The following is a 19,717-nucleotide window of genomic DNA, read 5'->3' as shown; positions in this document are numbered from 1 at the left end:
CTGGAAAACTAAGAGGATTGACTCCATGAAGCGAGATTGCTCCAAAAGCCGTTCGAGCTGGCAAGCTTCCGGGAGGGTTGAACAATGAATACATTTGCGTGGGCCAGAGACACAGAACATTCTGGCAAGCCCCGATGTGAAGACTACTCCGGTGCCCTGGTTCATCCCACATTGTGGCTCCGCCGAACCGGGACAGGCTGATTCTCTAGACTCAAGGCGGGGAGGACTTCTCGACTCTGTGGCGAACCCTAAACACTATGCCAAGTACGAAATTGCACACTCCATCTGTACAAGGATCCCGAAGATTGATTGTGTATCAAGTGCAGTGTTGTCTGTACAGTGGTCGATGGTACAATATTGTATCGCGGAGACATTTCCTTGCCGGTCTAGGTGGACTAATACAATCCAATAGTCCATTAAGCTCCTACACTACTGTCTCTTCGCGAGGCAACCTTTGGATGTCGCCCGTCGTGGATTGCCATATTGGTTCCCTTGCGTACAGCACAGCCAGCAATTGACATCGACATCCCTGTCGAGTAGCATCCGTGCCACTTCCACGTGGGCAGCGGCCACGCGCTGATGCCTATCTGTGGGCCCGGCTGTCTTTACGCCGACCAGATCCGATGTCTCGAGATATCCCTCGTTGGCACATTGCCTGTCGTTAGATGTTTCTTGACAATGTCGTTTCTATACTCCTAGCGCCATTTCTGGCCATATTCCCAGCATTTGGGAGTTCCGAAGGACACTCAGTCGTCCACTACAGTCCCGCGTACGACAACGTCGCCCCGAACTCAATTTCGCTGTTCCGTTACTCTTATCGCAACAGCGCACTACAATACATACCTTCGCCCACGTTGCTTGCCAGGGTAGGACCATAGCACGCCCAGCTGGTGTCAATGAGATGGAGATTTGGAGCTCTGCTTCGCTCTGTAAGGACAGTGTGTTTCTTCGAACTTCCAGGGATTGGGACTATGTAAAGAAAAGTTGGACTGAATTTGACATGCGTCATCTGCGCCTACTTCCATTGAGCAGAGATTAGCTTTACTCATCTCCCTATGTCATCCAGTGTCTAGATCACGTTTTTGCCTTCTTCACGCTTCGAGACGATTAGAGGCCTGTTAGGTCTCAAGATGGATGCCTTTCGGACTCCGAGGGGATGACAATGTTCATCGTTCTCTATTACAGGGTCCCTGGGGAGGCCTAGACTTTATAGACAGTAATTTGGCTATGGCAGGGCAAGAACTGATACCTGGTGGCTGGCGCACCTCTTCTGGCATACCCCAGATTCTGAAAATGCCGCCCCAAGGCCGGTTGGGCGGGTCCTCACGTAAGGTGTGAGTATTTCAATCTATCTCTGGTTATCAACATGCGGCATTCTAGCAAGACATATAGAGACATGGACTACGCGGCTGCCTCCAACTCTCTACTGTCTGTTTGTTGCTCTTGAGCTCATGAGTTGCACGTGGTGGGGAATGGAGAAAAAGAGAAGTCGATCCGTCTACCAGGTATTGCCGGCAAAAGGGCTTGCCTCAGTAAAAGAATATCCCTCGGGGTGAGGTCTTCTGTGGGCGAAAGAATTGTTTTTGTTTTTTCATTCTTCGTATGACCTCGTCTGATTGGAGACTACACCACCTATACACAAATGAAGAAGAGAACAGAAATTCTTTCAATCTTTCCTTTTCCCTAATATTCTAAATCAATCGAAAAACAAAGGTCATGCCTCACCGGTGACATCAGCCGCAGTTTTGCGGCTTGCAGCACGCCTTCCAAGCCAAATGGCTGGTCCGATGAAGAGCACAGCGCAGACAGCAACGACAGCAGCCTGTGTCGCAAAGACCGCAGCCAAACCGTCCTTTGTAATCCAACTCGGCTGGAAATAGCCGACGGAGAATCCACCACATGTGCGCCACATGTTGATAATGGCCGATACCACAGCAGCGTGGGTGGGATACTTGTCGAGGGCAAAGGCAGTGATGGCAACCATGGAGCCGACCAAGCCGATGTTCACCATGATCCAGCCAAAGGCAAGTCCGACCCAGCTTTTTCCATAGTTGAGTGTGAGGCCGTACGTCAGCAGGCCACACACCATGCTGCCGATAGGGAACCACACGCCATGCAGTCTGTATTCACTGCGCCAGTGGGCCTTTCGCTTTCCACCAGATCCGTTGTAGATCCATTCGTTGAAGAAGTAACCAAAGCAGAAGCCCAGAATGGCGCCGATGACACCCGCGAAACGGATGGAAGCATCTTCAACATTGTCGAACAGGTAAGGGGGCGCTCGGACAAAGGTGTCAATTGTCGTGGTGATTCCGATGGGCCATGTGAAGTTGATCATTGTGGAGAGACCAATGAGGAGGAGGGGTAGCGTGAAGGTGAGCTTGATTATGTTGATACTCGACTCTGAGAGTGTCTTTGCTTTTGGAAGATTGGTATTTCCGATTCCTAAAAGCGACTTGATCCGGTTGGTTTGCTGGAAGCCTGTCGATCTGTTGTAGTACGTCTCGTAGCCGAATGCTAGGATCATCAGCGTAGAGAGTCCATAGAAACCTGTCAGGACTTTGAAGGAGTCACGCCAGGAGCCAGTGCCCTCCAAAATATATCCGGCTATGGCAGGGAAGAGGAAGGGTCCGACCAGGAACGTTGTTCCCCAAATGTTGATGTATCGTGGCCATTCGTGCGGGGCGTACATGTCGTGGATGATTGGCAGGCCAATCACTTGAGGTACTGTTCCGAAAAGACCTTGAAGGGAGCGTAATGCCGTGAAAACGGACCATGATTCTGCATAGACGCAGCCGAGGACGACAAAGAGAGTGACTATCTGTGGATAAAGCCAGACAGGGAGACTGCAAAGGGAATTAGCAACATGGCGCAATGCTCAGTCCGCAAAAGACTTGCCGTCCATATGCATCAATGAAAGGCACAGCAATGATGCCACCGAAACCCTGGAGCAGGATACCGTAATTGAGAGAAGTGGCCGAGTGTGATATGGAGGTGTGCCATTCAAAGGCCTGAGGAGCCACAAGAGTTGCGCCATAGGTCATACCTCTATCGAGAATGTCAGCTTTGGTGTTGTGGGAAGGGGCCACAAACATACCCATCGGCCAGTATTGAACTCGACATCAATGCGAGGAACAACAGTCGCTTCTTCCACGGACTCCAATTCTGGGGACTTTGGCTGTCGTCTGAACCCAGCCCGTCCAGGCTTGGCTGGTCGTTTTCATTGCTGAGGGCGACAACCGTGCTCCCCGGGTTGACGATTTTCTCTGACTCGGGCGGCTGCGGCTTTTCGACGGCCCCAGATGAAGAGGAAGGAGTACTCATGCTTGCCGCGAAGTGTAAAAGAAGCCAAGAGTATCGCTACTGGAATATGAGACTGTGGTAGTCAGGGAAATACAATGAGGAGGAGACAGTGAAGAGAAAAGTATTTGAGATCGAAACTCCAAACTCCTGTTCTTTAGATCCCGGGAACCACGAGCTCGTCCACAACGTGGTCAGTCAAATTCCACAACGTGGTCAGATAATGCTCCATGCGCAGCAATAGGCGAAAGCAGTTTGCTACTGGAAAAAGACTCGACCTCATTCTCAAGGCACCAGGCTGGGGTCTGAAATCCGAAACTCCGACCCCCCCTCCCCCCTTCGAGAAGAAAAGACATCTCTGCCTGACTTAGGGGGCGACAGCACGGATGGGCTTGAGCACTCCCGGCCAGGATTTCAACAGCCGGCAGCAGCTAAGATTCGATAGATGCATGAGCCGCCTTGCAACGATCCCGGGGACACATTCATTTCAGGGCAAAATCGTGCAGATCCGGCGAGGGGCCCATGGAAATGAACGTAGCTTTCAAGGAAAGGGAATGCTGATAGGACAGGGGGTTACGTGGGCCGGCAGGGACGAGGTTTAGGGCCTGCAACGCGAGATAAAGCACAGTGCGCTTCAGGGAGCATGAACACTTCCAATGGAAAAGCGGCTAGCTAAGCACTTGGGCGCTAGCTTGCTTCTCGCCAAACCGTCTTGCAAGGTTAAAGAGAGTCAGACGAGAACGTATCCTGGTCGTCAGTGGAAACACGGCAGTCTCTCTAGAGAAATTGGGTACTGGATTTTTTGAGGCGTCCTCCCTCCAGTTAGTGGCTTGGGAGGAAAGACGATAGAATACCCCGGTTAAGGAACGGAACAATAGTTCTTCCATTAACAAACTACAGTCTTTTGGTCTTTTTGGAAGTCAAGGTCGGGAAAGTTCCGGAGGCTTGAAGGATAAGCGAGGAAGATCAGTCCACCGGACGCCGGTTCCTCCTGCGTTGCCAGCAGCTATTGTACAGCACCGCCATAAGAGTCCACTTGAAAACAGTGGGTCGCTCGGAACGGAAAGGTTAGTGCCTTTCGCAAGTGGGGTTGATTTACCCTGATACCCAAAAACGGTTAACCTGACGCCGCTGTCACGGTACAAGCAGAAAGACAGGGTATTTTGACGAAGCACGGCCGGAAACTCGGAACCGAAATTCGACTACGCACAGATGAAACATCATTGTCCACTTCGGGGACAGTGGCATTCTCGGTACTTGTAATAGCCCTTTGGCCATGAGACGGCGAGATTGAGACGTTCTAATGCGATCAAGCTCGCGGATCTCGTGTGTTTGGCTGTTTGTGCCTGGCTTTCTTCTCGATTTCAAGGAAAATGAGCGAACCAGGGGCGGTTCTGGCGTCCACTGTAACTTCAGTAAGAACATTGAGACCTGGTAAAGATGCACTCGCCAAAATAACAACGATGAACACAGATTGCAGCCCTTGGTTTTATCCCGGTGGCTATCCATTTCAATTTCTTCACCCTGCTCAATCGGATTGGGCCAATCGCGACAGCCGAAGAGTTGACCAAAGCCTCCGACGCTGAAAGAAGCGACGAGGACAAACAGCACTCACCGCTATGTATGACATCTGCCCACAATGGCGAAGACTTGCTGACTATGAACACAGGTTTGCGGCTAACAGGTATGGAAAAATGCCTCGTTCTCGAGGGTGTCTGACGTTGGTAGAGGACACCATGTTCGCGATGGCCGGCCTGGGCCTGGTAGACCTGGTCGATGATAGAACATTTCAGGCCAATTCTATCACTGCTCACATGGTGGCAGTACCATCCTCCCTCCACGGCATGTTACATTTGTAAGCGAAGCCACTTACCAAAGCCATCAAGTACTGAACCTAGAAGCACGACAGAGCCACTTTGGTCCGCAGCTTTCTTGATGAGACAACTTCGAGACACAAATTTCGAATACCCATTCCAGGAGAACAAAACACCCACGCAGTATGGTTACAAAATGATTGGCGAGGAGAGGTTTGTCAATGAGCACACCTATTCCATAATGCACATGCAAGGTCGTATGCCGAGCTTCTCATCCTTCATGGAGGGCAAATTTGATCGCTTTGGCTCAATGCCAGATCGCGTGAAATCCTTCGGGTATGATCTGGGCTCTGTTTTGAAGAGTGACGCCAGCAGCATCGCCGTGGTCGACATTGGAGGCGGACGAGGAGAGATGCTTCTCGAGGTGAAAAAAGCGTTCCCGCACCTGAAGAGCGAGAATCTTGTGTTGCAGGAAGATCACCCCGATCAAACGAACGCTGAAGAACTGACAATCCAACGCTGGAACTTCAAAGACGAATCTCCCGAGCCCATCAAGGGGGCTCTCGTGTATAGCTTGACACACATCTACCACAATTTGTCGGACCTTGAGGCGTTGCGGTTGATGAAGAAGGTTTCACAGGCGATGGCGCCCCACTCCCGCATGCTGGTTCACGAATTCACAAAGAATTCCACCTATGGGAAGATGCACGCCACCATGATTCAACTGTTCGCCGGGAGAATCAGGAGCAGTCGCGAGTGGAAGCAGATGGCAGCTTTAGTGGGCTTGGAAGTGACTTTCGAGGCATATCCCGTTGCTGGAGAGGGCCTGATTGAGATGAGGAGGCTGGGATCATCCGATGCCACTGCCTAGATCTCAAGGGTAATAGCTCCGTATTTTTGTTGTGTCTCGACCTAGAAGGAGTACCGCTTCTGTTTCTGGGAGCTTTTCCCGGTCAGTAGCGGACACCTCTTCCGAAACGCCGATCGGAATTGTCGAAGCTCAACGCGACAGATTGTGATGGTACCAGTACTCTTCTGAGAGGGAGGGCAGTGATTGCTAACATGCTTCATAATGTTCATTGTCCTCTGGCTACAATGGACAACCGTGGGGCTGACATCTCTGCCCCTCTGAGAGGCAGGTAAGTATTGTTGCACGTTGACTTACCTGGGGTATATTTTTCGCAAGGGAACCAACATGCGAGGCCTTTCCGGGGACCTTGTGGCCTGACTGGACGCATACCTTACTGGTAGTGATGGAAGCGTGTCACTTAAAATCAACGCAGGCGAGCTTAGACAGCGAGGAACTCGCCCGCCTCTAAAAGTATTGTTCCTCTCTATACCGAGTGGTTGACAAGTGGGGCGCAGTGGTGAGATCGACCGTCAACGGGCTGGACGGTCCGGTGGGAGGCCTTACTTTGGTGTCAACCTTTCGGCACTAAGGGCGCCTCGTTCTACCCCGCAAGGAGCAAACACACTGAACTGGCTAGTACCACCAGCTACAAACAGACCTAGCGTCAAGTGCTCGGAATTCTTCCTAGTCAGTACAGAGTACACCTCATAGTAGATAGAAACTAATGTACGCCCCTTGATTTGCCCATGTCGCGGTAGCAAAGAGGTGGTATTGTAAGTGACACTCGCCTGATCGTCTTGACATATTGTATACGTACTGATTCCACAATTCAGGCATCCGTACGATACTGTAGGTATCAATGCACGTAACCCTCTTATCTCCTTCTTCTCAACTACTGCGCTGCCGGCCGAGAATAGAGGGAGCGCTCAAGCGTCCAAGCACAAAACTTCACCTATTTAGGGAGTTTCCATGGCCTCTAGGGTCTCACCTACCATTGTAGTCTTTTTTCTTTTCAAGAAACGCTAACATGGACAAAGGGGCGAGCGAAGGATCAGCACTTGGCCATGTCTCCGGCCACTAGAGTCCCCAGTAGCACCTCTAGGTGGGCCAGCCTTGTGTCGCAAGATTCATGCGGTGTGTGTGACCAAAGACTAGGGAGCCCAGACCCTGTCCGCTCCCGTATTCGAGGCTCAGTCCCTTTCCTACCTGGGTCGAGACCTGCAACCGAGGTGCGTTGGTCTGCATGGTGGAAAATCAGCGCCCCCCCAGTCTACAGTAGTTGGTTTCGTCACAACCGTGGCGAGAGGTTCGTCCAATTGCACGAAGAACATGCTCTCGGATGCTGTCAGTCCGTCATTTTTGCTGGTCGAGGAGCATCTGCAAGGGACTGGCGATATTATATAGGAGTGTCAGTTGAAAATCTCTGGGGAAGATCGAGCGACCCTCTCCCAATCGCACGACTCTTGTGGTACAGTACTAACTTCAACGAGCAGAAACATGGAAGTCCCAAGACCAGACGGTCCTGATGATAACAGAGGTAAGGAGAGTCGTATACTTGACGATATCATAGAGGGGAGACTGACATTTATCAGGGACGAATATCTTTGTTGCATGCTGGGTCTTGACCGGCTTTGTATTCTTCGTGCTCTTGTTCCGATATGGCGTCAAAGCTTGGATCTCGTGGCTGCTTCCGTCCGTCTCGAGGCCGCAGCGAGTATGGGGTCTGGAGGACTTCTTCTTCGCTCTCGGATATGCCTTTGATATCGGGCACATGGCATTGGTTTGGAAGAGGCAAGTTACTTCGCCCGCAATCTCTTGACTCAGTTGTCCAGGGTTCTGATGCTAACTATCACACAGCTGGGAATGGGGATTGGGAAGGCATTTCTTCTATCTGACGCCGATAGAAAGGAACCAAGCCATGAAATATGACTTTGTCTCTCAACCCTTGGGCATTTCTGCGTCGATGTGGTCTCGAACGGGCGTGATTATTTTCCTATACACATGCTTCGCACAGAACCGAAGGAGTCTCCGAATCATCGTCATCGCCTGCCTCGTTGTACAGATCGTCGTCAACCTCGTCACAATCCTTCAAATCATCTTGCAGTGCGGACCCCATCCATATCGACTAGTCGATCGGGCCTCTTATTTCCATTACATGTGGGATCCTCTACCGGCGGACGGCTCAGTTGTGTGCCAGTCACCGTCAGTGCAAACAACTATAGGCTATGTCCAGGGCGGTAAGTGGTTTCGTATCTCGCGTTCGAAGAGTATATCTAACGATGAGCCAGCGTTCAACTGTACCATCGACTTCGCGCTGGCCTACCTGGCGTGGTTCGAGCTTTGGCAGTTCTTGTTCCGGGGAGCTAAGAACAGCAGCGAAAATTCGATCGTAACCCGGTTTAAGAGACTCGATCATAGGATCCGGAATCAACGACTCTGGCAGACAGCGTTGATCTGCGGCCCATTGGTGTTGTCGGCTGTTGCCTCGATAGTCAAGACATACCTTCTCACAGCTCTGGGTAACAGACTGGATTTTACCTGGAACATTGTTCCTTTCATTCTCTGGGTCAAGTAAGCGCAAAGACAGCCCATCAGACGTCCTGCAGACACATCCCACCCGCAAAGCCATGGCCAAAAGTGACTGACAAGACAATGTTCCAGGATCGAGAACTACTGCATCCCTATCGCCAGTACGGCTCCGATCATCCGCATCTTCATCCGCACCTTTATCGACCACCGCGGCGCGGACCAGGAAAATGGCCTCGGCAGCAGTGGAGCCGGACGCAGCGGTACCGGTGGCCTCCGCTCCAAGCTCTCGAGGGCAGGCCACACGATGGAACTCAAGAGCACCCATTCTCAAACCCGATCGCATGTACAGCCCGACAGCAAATGGATCGTGCAAGAGTCGGACGAAGGAGGAAGCGAGACGGCGCGCGGGCCGAGCAGGCAGGGCTCGGAGAATGGGCTAATCTTCCCCGAGCACGAGATTCGCATCAAGCGCGAGTACGAAGTGCGGGTGGAGGAGAAGAGCAACATACGTCCGTCGGCCACGGGGATGAAGAAGCCTCATGTTCGTAGCGGTGATACTTGGGCGTAAAAGATGCGCGAGACATCGTTGGTTCTATGTATAAAACGAAATAACAAGGAAGCTGAGAGGGCACGTGGAAAAAGATGTGACGATCTGGCTCTGCTGGCCAATCATCTCCTCTTGTGTACGAATAGATAGAGATAGAGAGGAGGGAGAAGTACGGGGAAGGGGGGGGGGACTGTATATCCCAGCCATGGAGCGAATAACGAGTCACGTCGGCGTCGAAATCAAGTAAAATAGGTTCATATCGTTTTATCTCTCGAGGGTTATCCGATCGACCTTCTTCTCCTCGGGGAATGGTCTCGAATAGTAACTTACCCACAAAATATAAGAGAAAAAGCGCACAATACCAGAGAAAGGGTGGTCTCTATCCCCGCTGCTGCCACTCCATGGTTGGCTATGAGAGCAACGTGAATCACAATGTCAAGAGGAACATGAGTCCTCCCCATTCTGCGGCGGCGCGGGACGCTCCACCATTCTTGTCAATCCCACGAGGCAGTGGAGGGGGGGGGGGGAAGAAGATCAGTAGAGGGAGAGGCCACAGGGTTTCCATTTCAGCTCGACAACGAAGATTGGCGGACATGAAACTGTTCAAGGCACACGTCTTGTGGGGGTGGTCTCCAGCTTCGGCTAGAAAAGCGCTGGAACGACACAGTTTGGCATAGTCTTCTTATATACACAAGGACTAAAAAAAACATCAGCATGAAGGTGGCAGACTTGTAGTTTTGAATCCCAGGAAAATAGCCAACGACTGGTCTGCGACGTCCGTCAGCATTCGTCGACGGGAGGTCAGCCTCGCGCTTGAGGTTTCGGCTCCTTTTCGCATCGATCAGATTGCAGGTCTCTCAGAACGACCAGTGCAAACCCTCGTTGAAAACCATCGGTGCATCGCCATCGCGACCTGCCCATTAAGCATGGGAGACGGCAGTCCATTATGCGGCTCTATGGACAGGTCACAATGTGCTTTGGAAGGGCAGACTGAGACATGACCGTGAATATATCTGGCCAAGATACACAAGCTCTCTGCACTCTGGAAAGTGTTTTGACTTCTGCGAGCCATTTGAGCGATCCTGGCTTAGTTTACCTGGATCACAAGCCAAGGAGCTGCCGAAAAGATCCTTCGAGTGTCATTTCAGCGAAGGAATAAAGTGTCGACGAGTCAACGCGCGCGATTAAGTAGCAAACTCGCCGACATCATGAGAAATCATTCATGGTGCGCGGAAGTCTTCCAACTGGATGCGCAACCCAACGCAACGCCAAAAGTCCGAAGGGCGCCAACTTCGAGCATTACACGGTTCTAGTGGATCAGGAAACCCTTTGGGTGTTTCTGGAACTATGACAGAAATACCCGTTGGTGCTCCATGTGCCCTACTGCTCTACTTCCTACGTCTAGAGTGGACGGATCAACAGATCAACAGAGCACGGCGAGGCTGAGCCCCCTGGCCTTGGCAACCCCTGTCATCTTTCCTACCTACCTACAGGTATATGTTCCACTTGCTTGGTGAGAGACACTGGTTATTTCCCGACTTTGGGAGGTTTTTGGTACGATTCCAGAAGAGTACCGGGGTACGATGAAAGGCCCGAATAAGTAGGGTGTCTTTCACTCGTCCAACTCGTAGACTACCACCCCAGGCCTTTCTCACAGGTTGCAGTGGGCCGTCAACAAGAATAAAACACGATGCCGTCGGTATCCAGAGAGCGGATGATGAATTCTGCTACCGGCCAACTCTTTGGGGTAAGTCCTGAGCCGTTCGCCGACATCATGGCACAACATTAAGCACCCTGGATTGCTATAGGTAAGTTCGCAACTTCGTGGTTTCTCACGTCACCACCGCCGACTGCGATTTTGTTTTTCAAAAAGCAACTAAGTGAAGAATGCAGGTGTGATTAGCCCTGTAGAGGAGGCACAGGCAGGAGGAGTGCAAGACGCACGACGGATGCATCAGGGCGACGGAGGCGAGAAAGAAACCAGGTCGATGAACGGAGAGTTGGGTAAGAGGCCGAGGGTTCTTATAGACGTCAAAAACAGCAACACCGCTCAAACCAAAGGCGTAGGCCCTGTAACAACCTTACACATTAAGCATTCCTACCAGGGCCAACCCCTGGTGTCCTGCTCATCATATCATTTGCATTCTTTAATACATGAAGAGCGATAATGAGTCAAGCCTGACTTGGAGACCCGTGGGATGATCATCCCCATGCTGAATGCACTGCAGCTCAACGTGAATCCTGCTTTCTCTGTGCATCTACAATCCTCGACTGTTTGTGCAACGGCAAATGGGGACGCCCAGATTCTCCCCGGAATGCAGGGAGCACTGCCCTTGGCAGTCATCTCTGCAGCGTCCTATTCTTGCGAGGCAGGATTGAAGGCCGTGGGCATTCCACTGTAATGTTGAGATGCCGAAACAAAATCATAAGAATAAGCCTTCTCAGCCACATCTCCCGAGAGAGCACTCCGGCTTGGTGGTGTCGTCTTGCCCTTCACCAGGCATTCCATGCTGTTGGCTGATCCGGTGACTCCGGCAAGGGAGCTACCAGAAGCACCATATACTTGCAGCGCAAGCCGCCTTCTCAAGAGAACTTCCACCTATTGCCACAGTTCAGACATTCGCAGAACGTCGTCATCGGTTCATCAGCACTCCTCGTCTGAGCTTGCGAATAGCTGACCTTTTTCTGGTGACATTTACCACATTCGAGGCTCGTGCTAACGCTCTTTTCTTCCTGTGCAACCATCGCCTTGTCCATGTTTTCCTTTGCGATCTTACGGTCTTCCTCCCGCTGCTGCTGGGATTTCATTTCCTCATGGCTCATCGTAACAAACCTTGCGGCCGAAATCTCCCCGCTAAGAATTCTTTTACGCAGACCCGGATTTGACTTGTTCTTAAGGTTCTGGTATAGCGAACGCATCTTCTCCTTGTACGCGGCTGATGCGGAAGAGCCTTTGGCTTCGGGAAGGTTCAAGGCGGCGGATTCGACTTGTTGTGCAAGCTCAAGGATGTGCTTCGTTGGAAGCTCCGAACCGAGACACAGTCCATCATAGATCAGACCAATACAATTGTTCCGTGCCGAATCATTTGTAATCTCATCTCGGCGGACTTTGTCGGCTTTCCAATTCCGCTTGTCTGGAGCGACGCCTGGGCTGGCAGCTTTCGGTGTTGGCGTACCGGGCTTTGGTGCCGGAGAGCTTGTGCCATTTGTTCGCGCACCAACTGGGGTAGATGTGCCACTCGCTAATTTCTGCTCATTGACCACATGCCTCCATCTGCTGATTATTTCAGAAGCCAATTGCCCTACTTGTGGATCAAGGTTGGGAACACCCTTGACCTTGTTTACGATCTTGCCAATCCCAGTAGCTCTTAGCAGTTCTTCGCTTGGACGGACGTTTGCTTTGAGATCTCGTAGAATGGTCATGATGTTTTCTGATGGCTCCTTTGCAGCAATGGCCTTTTGTAAGGCAGAGCCTTTCGAGAGGACTTCTCGGCGGTCCATGATGGGAAGGGAAGGGCTGGAAGGAAATCGAGGGTTGGCAGGACAAGAAGAGAGAAGGAGGTATGCGGTCTCAACTCGCCTAGTCTGGATCCAGTCGTGGTGATCGGTTGTCTAGAGGGAGAAAGCAGGGTTAGCACATTGGCCGGTCACAATGAGTTGCACAGTCGAATCAGCAGTCAGCACCAACGTCCAGGAAGCGTTACAGGAAAGTCGATGATGCCCTCAAAGCAAAAGTCTCGGAGTCGCGGGAAGAGACTTAGGAGCGTCTTTCTTGTGCAGCCGCATGTGTGTAGGCAGGCTCATGAATGGCATAGTGGTCGCATGCACAGTTGGCAGGCGAAGTGAGGAGTCGCAGTTGCAAGGGTCCTTACCGGCTTTGATGATCCTATGTTCTAAACCCCCAAGTACCTGTTGGTTACGTGAAGTCTGATCACAGCGCGGTAAGAGAAGAGGGTGGGAACAATACGAGTCGAGGGTGGTTCAGCATGAGGCGTCGTCGTGGTCAGAGACAGGCAAATGGTGTGGAATTCCGACCGTCGCGAAGAAGCGCAGCGCAGCCACTAGAACTTAGCCACAGGCTTTGCCACAGCCACAATTATCTCCTCACACACGGGATGGGGAGTGCACCATTTCAAAACTCACGGTAACAAGTACAACATAACGAAATCAGACTTGTAATGTGAATAGATTTTATCCCCGCTTGGACGAGAGGGCAGCTCATGATACAGTAATATACTCCATGCTTCCCAAATCTTGCATTCCCAAGATATGTGAGATACTTGACTCGGATGTTTAGTATTCCAGCCGCACTTCTTGTCCCTTTACACGACCAATGACAATATCTGCAGCATATTTGGGAATGACCTCGTCGTCGTGAAGCATTTCGAATTCTGGTCGCTCGTTAGTGTGAGATCCTAGCGTGGGTACGAGGTCAGACTTACCTTCTGAAGCATCCTTGCCCATGTGGCTGAACAATGCTTGGGGACCACCTGGATGCTCATCCAGCCAGTTCGTCACATCCATGACAACACCCTTGACAGCGATCCAAAGATCGTCCTTCTTGTTGTGCTTGGCCACTTCTTCCAGAGAGTATTCCTTGTCTGGAACCTTGAAGTTGCTGACATCGTTGGTGTCCTTCTTCTTTGCAGGGTCCTGGCTCTTGTTGCCATCAAGTACAGGCGCAGCGCTCTTTTGAGACTGCTGTTCGATGGGGGCGCTACCTGCTGACGCTGCAGCACCCGATGCGCCACTGCCCCACTCTACAGAGACCTTGCCAGGCGTGCTGGGGTCAATGTGCAGGGAGATCTGGCCCAGGCGTTGAGAAGCACCGGTTGCGCCACCGGCTGTCAGTTTCTGGAAGAGATACTGCGACGCAGAAGCACCAGCAACACGACCATAAACTACACAGCCAAGCAGGGAGGAACCACCCAGTCGGTTGGCGCCGTGAACACCACCAGCCAACTCGCCGCAAGCGAAAAGAGCCTCAAAGGGCTTCTTCTCTTGGTTCAGGACTTGAGCCTTGTCGTTGATCTCCATGCCACCCATGGTGAAGTGCAGTACGGGTTCCATCAGGGCCACATGGAATGTGTCATTGATGTCCAAGGGCATGTTGTGGAAGTACTTCTTGTTCCAGATGTCCTTCTTCTTGCCTGCGGCGATGTCGTTGTAGGACTTGAACTCTGCGTCAAGAGCAGCCTCTCCACAACCAATTTCCTTTGCAAGTTCTTTGCCAGTCATCTTCTTCATCAGGCCACGGCCAGAGTAGTGGCGAGTGTGGAAGTCGAGCACGTTGGACGCCTTTGAGTTAAGGACCAAGCGGATTGGCCACTTGCCCTTCTCTTTCTCTTCCCACATCTTGCCTGAGACATAGTCACGGTGGCCCAGATCATCACAAAAGCGCTTTCCATCGCTATTGAGAAGAATGCCACCTTCACCTCGAAGGGCTTCAGCGGCCAGGAACTTCCACTTCGAGCCAGGGTCTTTGGGATCGACCAAGCCGGTAGGGTGAACTTGCACTTTGTCCATATCGATATCGTTGGCGCCAATCGCCATCAGCATCTTGTGGCCGTCACCCGTGGCGTGGGTGCCGTTGGTGGATGAGAGGTGGAAGGTGTCAGGTCTGTGTTTCTTCAACAACGAAGTCTCGGTGAAGTCGGCAGCGTAGCCACCAGTAGCTAGGACAACCACACCGTCGACGGAGTGCGTCTCGCCACCAAACTCATACTTGAGACCAGTGATCAGGTTTCCTTCCTTGTTCAAAGATGTGACTTTGGCCTTTTTGATGACTTGAACTCTTTCCGGATCCGATTCGCAGAGTTCTTCCAGTCTCTGCATCAGCGCGTATGTAATGGCCATTCCGGGGAATTTGGCGTCATGGCCACGGTGGGTTCGGGGAAACGAGTGTCCACTAGCCAACATGTCAGTATTGTAGGTCTATTGGAATAGGAGAGTCATCCTACCCTAGCCGAGAAACAAGGGTCAGGTCGAGGTTGAAGACATCCTGCAGCCACTCGACAGCGGCGGCGGACTGATATGTGAGGACTCGGATCAGGTCCGGTCTTGCTTTGTCACGGGCCGACTTCAAAGTATCTTCGTAAAACTGCTTGACGCTATCTTGAATGCCCAAATCGACTTGCGTTCGTGTGAGGGCGCCGTTGATACCGGAGGTGGCTTTGGTTGAGTTTCCGCCGAAGAAGTCTGTCATGACGTTAGAGCGCCGTCTGGCGGCCCGGACAACCAGCCAACTTACTATTCTTGTCGAGAACAAGGACACTGCCACCGTTGAGGTATACGGTATGGGCTGCACTGAGGCCGGACACTGGAAATGGAAGTCAGCGAAGGGCGCGACGGGAGACGTGAGGGAAAAGATGCTTACAGCCACCACCGACGACAATAACACGAGGGGGAGTCATTGTGAAGACTGGCAGAGACGGGTGTTGCAAAGGGCAGAAGAAGGCGTGCTCGGCTCGTCCCAGAGAGTGCGGTAGGAGATGAGAAGGGCGCAGAAGCAAGACGATGGGATGGTTATTTAGAAGCAAGGGAGCGATCACCTGGCCAGTGATTGATGAAGGCGTGTGCTGAACAACAGCACGGCAACTTCGCAGTACCTAGGCAAATGGACCTCGGCTCGAGCGTGAAAATGCGCAATGCGAGTTGTCTGACTGGTGCCCACACGCTGCGGAACTGGAGGCTTGGAGGCTTAAATCACCGCTTGAGCCTAGGCCTGATTGCTGCGCACTGGAGAGGAATCGAACGAGGAAGCTGTGAGAGAAGAGGAGGCCAGGTGTTTCTGTGCACCTCTGCTCCGTAGAGATATAAGAAATCGAGCATCCTTTGTCGCTCATCGTCGCTGTGCCTTGAGCGGTGGTCCAAAGCCTCGCTCTTCACTCCGTGAGCGACACGGTTTGGAGGGCTACTCGGGGGCTACTCCAGACTTGTGGGCGGGGAGCAGTGCCCAGGGCGAACGCCCAAAGACCACTAGACGCTTCGGAATTACGGATTATTACGACTGGAAATAACTAGTACAGCACAAAGTATCCAAGCCTTTAGGTACTGGTACTTAAATACGGAACAATAACTGGATGCTCGAAGCTGGGGCGAGGCAGCTGCTCCGGCACTCGTCTTATGCCCCGAATTCCTTACGCCGACCATTCCGACTCGCACTTCACATGTGAAGACTTTCTCCCTGTCACTCTCCCCTTAGCGCTTTGGCGTGTGGCACTTTGTCGTCTGGCCAATGGTCGTACTCGTGCTCGTACTCCGTACTACGGGCACAATAGTAAGAAACAAGGTACTCGCACTCTCCTGCGACAGAATCCGGGGCATGTGAAAGTACTGTAACAGGGGTACAGATCTCCACGAAACACATGACGATGACATTGCAGCTCACGAGACCATCTTGACTTAATGTCTATCCCATGATTGCCATTGCTGATGTTCCACCTATATCCTTGTATACAAAATACCATTTGCCCAAAGGGTATCATCACTTCTCATCCCCCATACACCTCCAACGCCCCAGGCCGCAAAACTTTGGTACGCAAAAATCCCCAAAACACCGTGCAAGCGTCACATAATCTTCATTTCCTTCGTTTCACTGCGCCATGATCGCCGGACACGTCAGGTGTGATGTCCTGGCACACTGCCTCCCTTCCTCCCTTAGAAGGTATGTATAGTTGAATGTCTGAGACCTCTGAAATCCCGACGACAGTCTAGCTGGGTCGGCCACTCCCAAGATGGACGATCTGTAGTTCGATGCGCAGGCAGGTGCATATCAGGCATGTTGGAATTGTCAGAGAATGCAGGCAAAATTGTGGGTGAACTTGTCCAGTCAAATCAGTGCATGCTCTTGTCAAGATGTCTTGCGCGTATCTGTGTGAACTCTACTTTGGTAATTCGAGCTGAAGGAGACCGAATGTCGCGACAAGAGAGACGCATCTGAGGAGGTACGCAAGCTTGATGTGGATGATGACGCTTGCGAAGATCGCGAATCCTGAGGTAGCCTTCCTTCATGCGAGGGCTCTTTGTAGAACATGGTGAACCGGAGGGTTTGGTATCTCATGGTGCAACGGCCTCGGGTGGCTCTTCTAGGACAAAGAGGGGATCAGGTCGACAATAAATACTCTTGACGTCAGTGACACTCAAACTTTGCTGATGAAAGAAGGACTTGAAACGAAAGAGAAGAACGAAATGGGAAGCGATGAACAGGACCTGCGAGTTCTCGTTCCCTCGGGTGGGGTTATGGGCTGATATTTGTATCAAACCTGCATCTCATGGTCATAAATGGCTGCTGGCCCGTGAAGTGAAGCCCAGAGGAAGTGAGGACAATGTCGGGCGGGAGGGTCAATGTCGGCACCATGATGACGCTCTGCGATTTGCGGATTGACGACGATGACAAGAAACTAGCGAGAATATGGAGTCTGTGTAGGGAGATATCGGGATGCTGAGGTGTGTTTGCTTACCCATCACGTGATGCCACATATATCGGCAGGAGATTTCCGCTGCACACTACCTACTCGGCACCTAACTAGATACTTCTTGTTTCAGTGACTTGTTCATCTCCATCGCTCTCAGATTGGATGTCTATCGTGGTCAAGAAGTCCTAATCAGAAGCCACCATCAGATGCCGCAGTATCCGAACTCGGACTTCCAGTTGTTTCTCACTTTTCAGACGCCGCCCAGCCCAGCGTCGCGTCGCGGATGCTCTCTTCTAGACTAGTCCACCCTGCCCTGCCAAATCGCTTGACGATTTCTTCAGCTCTTCCATTGGCGACTCTGCTCAAGTCTCTGCCAAGGTCGGGAATATCGTCGATGAAGTGGTGTTCAGGGTACAACTTTCGGAAACTGGCCAAAATGTCATTCCAATTGAATGGGTGAGCAAAAGCAAACAGTCGCTCGCTTTGGACGTCGGGGTAGATCAGTGCTCCCACGTGCACCCTGGCAGTGTCTTGCACATTGACATAGTATTGAGGTGGGTTGAAGGCCAGTTGTTCTTGCCCTTTGAATCCATCCCACACTGCCTTGACCCATCCGACTGTACTAGGTGTCCCTTGATGTTCTGGCGACAGCACCACCCCGATGTTGGCATTGGGCAAGACAGCGTTGAGGACGAATTCAGGCTTGTTCTCCTCCACCCACTTCCAAGCTGCCTGTTCACTTTGAGTCTTAGTTGCCGAATACACGTCCAGCTTGCGTTGTTCACCTTCATATGGCGGTGGTGCCCAGGCGGCCTTGACAGCTTCGTCGTTCCATGTCTTTTCATCAATAACAAACTCGACATTTGGCACTGGACTAGCGGCAGCTGTTGAGGAGGATGTCATTACGACACGCCTGACCAAGGGCTCTTTGGCCGCTGCCTTCAAGGCATTGAGGGCACCTTGGACCACCATTGGAACAGCTTCATTTGGATCATACGATTGCATCACTGGTGTTGCCAGGTGAATCACACCTGACGCTCCTTGAACCGCGTTATCAAATGCTCCAGGATCAGCCATCTGCTGTACCTCGACAAGGTCGAATTTTCCTGCACCGTACTTCGTGTTAAAGTATTCGATCATCCAATCTGCTCTCTTGGTGTTTCTGACAGTGCCTCTTACATGATAACCAGCGAGCAGCAGCTGGTCAACCACGTGGCTGGCGATGAAGCCGTTGGCCCCGGTCACCACTACCAACGCTCCTCGTGGAATTGCAAGGTCTGCTGTTGATGACATCTTCTGGGTCTAGAATGTCTCGGTATGGCCTCTTTTAGTGTGAAAAGGCCGTCCTCATGGTGAACCGGACGGATACGTTCCTCCTTTAAATACCTTCCTAATGTCAGCTTAAAACTCCAGTCAGTGATGAATTGTTGATGGGCTAGCAGATTGCCGTTGAGACTCATGCGTAGGGCTTAGGTCAGGCATTTGGGTTTGCTTCAACGCCTGGACTCCGGGGGCTTCTGTCGGCCAATTGCATACCCGACAACTTTTCCTTGGAGTGGCTAGCGGGAGTGGCTGACCATGCACACAGCGGTCCAGCTCTTTCGAGAAGAGCAGAGGACGCGCATAGAATGGGGTACTATGATCAAAAGCATGGCGATACTCTCCGATCAAACCTCTGTACTGGAGTCATATCGATTGATGCAGTGCAAACCTTGATCGAGTTTTTTGCATCTTGACTAAGCACAGTTGATGACGCATGAGAGCATTTGTAGGGACCTACACCCTGGGTTGACGATACCGTGGTCCTCCCTCTACAGATTATTCCTTGGTTTTGAAGACAAACACGAGAAGACGCCTTCCAACCGCCGCCGATTCCACAATATCACGGAGCTGAGCGACTTCGTCAGCGTGTACCTTATGGAACCGTTGATCAGGGACAGCAATGGCTTGGCTCCCAGCGATCGCTATAATCGCCACGGACCAGTGGTGGTCCCGTACAGAGGATAGCCCAAGCCTCTATGTGATCGAGCTACTCTTCTCAAATCGCAACGGAGATTTCTCTGGTAACAATACCCTTTGCTGGACAGTCACATTGCGGTTGATTGTGCCTCGAATGGTATTCTTGCCACGTAACTCGACCTTCCTCGTGAAAAGTGGACTACAACTGCACTTTTCCAGGGATACTACGTGAGAGAGGCATTTTCGAGCCGAAAGAAGTATTGATCTCTGACTTTTTATCCATCACAATTCGATTTGCCCCCGG

General features: G+C 51.7%; 6 protein-coding genes across 6 annotated transcripts; 2 read left to right on the top strand and 4 right to left on the bottom strand.

Moving 5' to 3' along the window:
• Positions 1 to 1,714: 1,714 nt before the first annotated feature.
• On the bottom strand, positions 1,715 to 3,321 carry PV08_01868 (uncharacterized protein; the record flags this gene model as incomplete). Its single annotated transcript, XM_016376228.1, has 3 exons — positions 1,715 to 2,814; positions 2,864 to 3,045; positions 3,095 to 3,321. 3 exons carry the CDS (start codon positions 3,319 to 3,321, stop codon positions 1,715 to 1,717), a joined length of 1,509 nt encoding a protein of 502 aa, XP_016241504.1.
• Positions 3,322 to 4,670: 1,349 nt separating this feature from the next.
• PV08_01867 (uncharacterized protein) lies at positions 4,671 to 5,982 on the top strand (the record flags this gene model as incomplete). Its single annotated transcript, XM_016376227.1, has 4 exons — positions 4,671 to 4,712; positions 4,771 to 4,918; positions 5,008 to 5,152; positions 5,199 to 5,982. The coding sequence occupies 4 exons, from the start codon at positions 4,671 to 4,673 to the stop codon at positions 5,980 to 5,982; spliced, it is 1,119 nt and encodes a 372-aa protein (XP_016241503.1).
• A 1,476-nt stretch (positions 5,983 to 7,458) lies between these two features.
• PV08_01866 (uncharacterized protein) lies at positions 7,459 to 9,058 on the top strand (the record flags this gene model as incomplete). Its single annotated transcript, XM_016376226.1, has 5 exons — positions 7,459 to 7,498; positions 7,554 to 7,653; positions 7,819 to 8,198; positions 8,250 to 8,532; positions 8,623 to 9,058. The coding sequence occupies 5 exons, from the start codon at positions 7,459 to 7,461 to the stop codon at positions 9,056 to 9,058; spliced, it is 1,239 nt and encodes a 412-aa protein (XP_016241502.1).
• Positions 9,059 to 11,620: 2,562 nt separating this feature from the next.
• On the bottom strand, positions 11,621 to 12,538 carry PV08_01865 (transcription elongation factor S-II; the record flags this gene model as incomplete). The annotated part of the gene is made up of 1 exon (XM_016376225.1): positions 11,621 to 12,538. The coding sequence occupies one exon, from the start codon at positions 12,536 to 12,538 to the stop codon at positions 11,621 to 11,623; it is 918 nt and encodes a 305-aa protein (XP_016241501.1).
• A 792-nt stretch (positions 12,539 to 13,330) lies between these two features.
• Positions 13,331 to 15,242, bottom strand: PV08_01864 (uncharacterized protein; the record flags this gene model as incomplete). The annotated part of the gene is made up of 3 exons (XM_016376224.1): positions 13,331 to 13,428; positions 13,480 to 14,945; positions 14,998 to 15,242. 3 exons carry the CDS (start codon positions 15,240 to 15,242, stop codon positions 13,331 to 13,333), a joined length of 1,809 nt encoding a protein of 602 aa, XP_016241500.1.
• A 2,455-nt stretch (positions 15,243 to 17,697) lies between these two features.
• Positions 17,698 to 18,747, bottom strand: PV08_01863 (uncharacterized protein; the record flags this gene model as incomplete). Its single annotated transcript, XM_016376223.1, has 1 exon — positions 17,698 to 18,747. The coding sequence occupies one exon, from the start codon at positions 18,745 to 18,747 to the stop codon at positions 17,698 to 17,700; it is 1,050 nt and encodes a 349-aa protein (XP_016241499.1).
• Positions 18,748 to 19,717: the final 970 nt, after the last annotated feature.

This window comes from Exophiala spinifera (assembly GCF_000836115.1).
Source record: "Exophiala spinifera strain CBS 89968 unplaced genomic scaffold supercont1.1, whole genome shotgun sequence".
NCBI classification, from domain to species: Eukaryota; Fungi; Ascomycota; class Eurotiomycetes; order Chaetothyriales; family Herpotrichiellaceae; genus Exophiala; species Exophiala spinifera.
Note: the sequence above shows the minus strand (reverse complement) of the source record. Positions and strands in the feature narration are given on the sequence as shown.